The 4,602-nt window shown below is 41.9% G+C and overlaps 1 protein-coding gene across 1 annotated transcript; it reads left to right on the top strand.

Annotated features, from left to right (window-relative positions):
* Nucleotides 1-3,175: 3,175 nt before the first annotated feature.
* Nucleotides 3,176-4,319, top strand: LOC130934500 (uncharacterized). The gene is made up of 3 exons (XM_057864064.1): nt 3,176-3,319; nt 3,386-3,491; nt 3,640-4,319. The coding sequence occupies exons 1-3, from the start codon at nt 3,176-3,178 to the stop codon at nt 4,317-4,319; spliced, it is 930 nt and encodes a 309-aa protein (XP_057720047.1).
* The last annotated feature ends 283 nt before the right edge of the window (nt 4,320-4,602 follow it).

The raw sequence follows: 4,602 nt of genomic DNA, 5'->3' as shown, positions 1-4,602 counted from the left end.
CGATCTTCCTTCTTTTTGGACTCTTTATCTTTGTCTCGGGAGGAGAATCCAGATTTTGATGCTTCTCCTAGTCGGGCGTTTTCTTCCATGTTGATATACTTCTCAGCTCGTTCTTGTATTTTGTTTAGAGATGTGGGATACTTTTTTGATATGGATTGGCTGAAGGGCCCTTCTCGGAGGCCATTGATGAGGCCCATGATGGCCGCTTCAGTGGATAGATTTTGTATGTCTAGACATGCCTTGTTGAATCTTTCCACGTAGTTGCGGAGACTTTTCCCGATCTCCTTGCTTGATCCCCAACAGACTTGGGGCGTGCTTGGTTTTGTCTTTCTGGATAGAGAATCTGGCTGAAAACTTCTTGGCTAAATCGTCGAAACTAGAGATGGACCTTGGAGGCAGATTGTCAAACCATCTGATTGCTGTCTTTGTTAAAGTGGCTGGAAGGGCTTTGCAATGAACTGCATCTGAGGCGTCGGTGAGATACATTCTACTTCTGAAATTGCTGAGGTGATGGCCGGGATCTGTGGTGCCGTCGTACAAAGTCATGTTCGGGAGTTTAAAGTCTTTTGGGATCTTGGCCTTCATGATTTCCTTGGTGAATGGATCTTGATCCTTGCGGGGGTTATCCTCACCAGGGGATCGATTAGCTTTGGTTTTGAGATCGGCTTCAATTTGTAGGAGTTTGTCTTCCAGCTCTCGACGTCGCCTTATCTCCCTTTGCAGGTCCTTCTCTGCCTCTCGTTGATGTTGGGCATCTTTCTCGAGTTGCTTTAGTCGATCTTGAAGCGTCTCCAGAGCTTCCTGGTTTGGTACATTCTTGTCTCTGCTAGGCCGCAGGGTGTCTTTAAGCGTAGTGTCCATGTTTTTATGCGGCGTTCTATCTTCTAAGTCTGAATCGTGTTCGTTGTCATGATCGTCCGCCATGGTGATGGGATGACTTCCAGGTTCCCCGGCAACGGCGCCAATGTTCCGAGGGTTACCTAAAACTGTAAGTTGATCTCGGACGAGATCTTTTGTACTGGTCGGAGCTGTGGAGTGCAATCTGATGATGGTAGTTGGGAGTCGCTGTGTGCGACTCATAGGACTTGGTGAGGGTGCTGATCCTTTGTCCCCGGAGGGTGGGAGTACCTGCAAGGGACTCCGATGCTTAAGTTAGCAAGGGTATTAAGCAGGTATTGAGTAGAATCAGAGTATGAGTTATACCTGGGTGCTCCAGTGTATTTATAGTAGTGTGGAGTGACCTTTTTGGATACAATAAGTTAGTTATCTTATCTTATCCTACCTTTTAGGCGAGGTCAGCTTATCATTGTGGGAACCACCCTTCTCTTTGTAGCCTTTAGACTTCCTTCGGATCTGGGTCGTGTTCCTCTGTCTGGGCCCTTTGTTGGGATTTCCTGGCAATTTTAACCGACCTCTTTTGAGCAGAGGTCGGGTGATTTATTCTGTAGAGATCGGTTGCATTGTTGCTAGTCATCCCGGGTCGGAGAGTTCAGCCCGGGGTATGAACAATTATTGATACCGCCTCGGGTAAGGTCAGTGGTGGATCCCACTTGTCGAGGTTGCGGTGCCGATGTAAGAACGGTGGTTAATCCCGCTTACGTTAAGAATAATGTGAGGGCTGAGACTAAGTATTCCGCTCGCATCCTTTTGAATCACAGGAGTGTGTTGGGCACTATACCCTTGGATAGTGTGCCAGGCCCTATATCCATGGGGTACCAATTATTCGTGACCAAAAGGCGACATCTCGAGGGAATGTGTCGGGTTGGAAATTGAACTGACAAGTGATACCATGGCCAATAAGATAGGCATTCATCATGTGCATCTTTTATGTGTTTTTCTACTTTGCTTACTTGCATCTATTGTCTAAATGTATAACATGCTTACTTGTTTCTTGAATTACTTGCTGTAAATGTATATTACTTGTGTTTTACTTACTTGCATCTACCTATGTTTTCTACTGGGATTGAGAAAGTTCGGTAGGCGATGGCAAAGGCTGTGGAACAATGGTGTTTCTGTTAGTTTAGAATTTCCTTAAGTTAAATTGTCCTGTTATTAGTTTTAGTTATATGTTTCATTAAGCTTGCATATCTTTATATCGGTGTGAAGTTCTAGGATTGCCTTTGGCATCCCGAAACCTTATATCTTATCTATTAGACATTGCTACTATGCTGAGAATCTTCGGTTCTCATACCATATGTTGTTGTTGTTTTTCAAATGCAGGTCGCAACCCACCTCAGTGAGTTTACGGGATGGTGACAGAGCAAAAGATCGCTTTTATCTTTTGTATTTTAGTTATTTTGTTGTAGTATCTCTCTCACTTTTGTATATTGTACTTGTTAACTTAAAGGCTTACTCTGAGAGATAGGATGTTGCTGTTTTATTTTAAAAACTCTGTTATATTATGTTTGAGCTAGCCAACATAAACAACGTAGGCTATGACTAGTTCTATTTTGTGTGTGTGTGTGTGTGTGTGTATATATATATATATATATATACACACTCTTGTTTATCTTGTATCTATGATCTCTTTTCTTACCTTTGAGCTTTGGTTATCGTTTGTGAACGCTTCATGCTTTTGTATCTCTGTTTTCTACGTCGTTGAGCTTTATTTCTTCATCCGACTTCTAGTATTATTACTTCCTTCCATATATATTAATGTATGAGCTTTAGAACTATCGTGTTACTTTGTTATCCTTTGCTTTACAGCTAGAGGTAAGGCTTAGGGTGATAGGGTGTTACACTTAGTGGTATCAAAGTGGTTCATCCTCGTGAGCCTGAGGGATGGATCGATTGTGCTTCATTGCATACTCTAGGTCATTTTTCTTTCATGCTATTTAGCATAACTATTTGATATGCATAGCATGCTAGTTTGTGAGTGTCTTTTTGGGATAATTGAAGCACTAAACTTGAGATATTGACATTGATCACTTTGATATCGATTGTTTAGCGTAGATAAGACCCTGAATGGCAACTCGTGAACGAGGTCGATCACGTACATAGAGAGATAATGAGGATGACCAACCGGCCGATAACCATGCCGAGTTCATGACGACAATAACTAACTTAGCTAACTCGATGCAAACGAGTGCTACTACCGCTACTCAAGCTATGGAAAGGTTGGGGCAACCAACAGGAAATAGGAATTGAGACCGAAAATAATTTAGGAGGTGCTCCAATGACACTAGCTGCTTTCTTAAAGGTTAATCTGCCGACTTTCAGAGGAACGACAAATCCTACTGAAGCAGACAACTGGTTCCAAGCTGTGGAGCATGCACTGCAGACTCAGCATGTCCCAGATACTCAATTCGTCGAATTTGCGGCTTATCAACTGATGGGAGAAGCTTAACATTGGTGGTAGAGATAATTCCGACTATTGTAACTTCAGAATGTGGATATTCCATGGAAGTTGTTTCGGGCTACTTTCTACAGAAAGTATTTCCCGGAATCAGTAAGGGACGCTAGAGAGTTGGAGCTTATGCAGCTAAAACAAGGTTTGATGTCTGTAGCCGAGTATATCAATAAGTTTGAGGATTCCCAAGGGTACGTCAAGGAGCTCCTGAGTCTTATAAGGGTTGGAAGTGCATAAAGTACTATGGAGGTCTTAGGAAAAACATTATGAGTGTTGTGGCTTCATTGGAGATTCAGAGATTTTATTAGTGAACAAAGCAAGGGTTATTGAGGATAATGCTAAGAAAGTGGCATTGGCATGGGATACTCATGGAGGCAACAACAATCAAGGCCGTAGAAAGCATTTTCAGCCTAGAGCCCATAACTTCAAAAGGGGAGGACATGCTTCTCAATACCCCCAAGGTCAAAAAAACTTCAGGAGAGCCAACTATGATCAATTTCATCAGGCAAAACGAAGAGTTGGATGCTTTACTTATGGATTTTCTGGACACATGTCAAGGGATTGCCCTCATGGGAGAAACCAAAATGTAGGTCAGAACCAACAACAAGACCGAGTATTTGCTATGAATGCCAACGATATTGCTAAGTCGGATCCTTTGATGACAGGTAAATGTTTAATTGGTGACAAGACATTAATTGCTTTGTATGATACGAGAGCTTCACATTCATTCATTGTATTTGATAAGGTTGTTGAACTAGGGTTAAAAATCTTAGACTTAGCTTTTGATTTGCACGGGCATACCCCGTCTCAAACAGTTGTGACTAGATTAGGTTATAGACAGATACCTTCCAAGATTGAGGATAGATCTTTTGTTCATGACTTAATTTATTTGTCGATGGCTGGGTTGGAAATTATTTTGGGGTTTGATTGGTTGTCAAAGAATCGAGTGTTGTCAGATTCCTTCAAGTGATCGATTAGATTTATGTCGGAAGGAGAAGGAGGAGCAGTTGTAGCTAAGGGTTCTTACCTGAACTCTGTAATGGTGAACTGTAGTTGGGAGGAATGTCATAGTTATATACTTTTGGCTACAAATGCATCAGGCAATGAGTATAAGTTAGACCAAATTCCTATAGTTAAAGAGTTTCTCAAAGTGTTTCTTGAAGATATTCCCGAATTCTCGTAGTTAAAGAGTTTCTCGAAGTGTTTCCTGAAGATATTTCCGGATTCCCACCTCAAAGGGAAATTAAATTTGC

The sequence above is a fragment of the Arachis stenosperma genome, chromosome 6 (genome assembly GCF_014773155.1).
Source record: "Arachis stenosperma cultivar V10309 chromosome 6, arast.V10309.gnm1.PFL2, whole genome shotgun sequence".
Lineage (NCBI taxonomy): Eukaryota > Viridiplantae > Streptophyta > Magnoliopsida > Fabales > Fabaceae > Arachis > Arachis stenosperma.
Note: the sequence above shows the minus strand (reverse complement) of the source record. Positions and strands in the feature narration are given on the sequence as shown.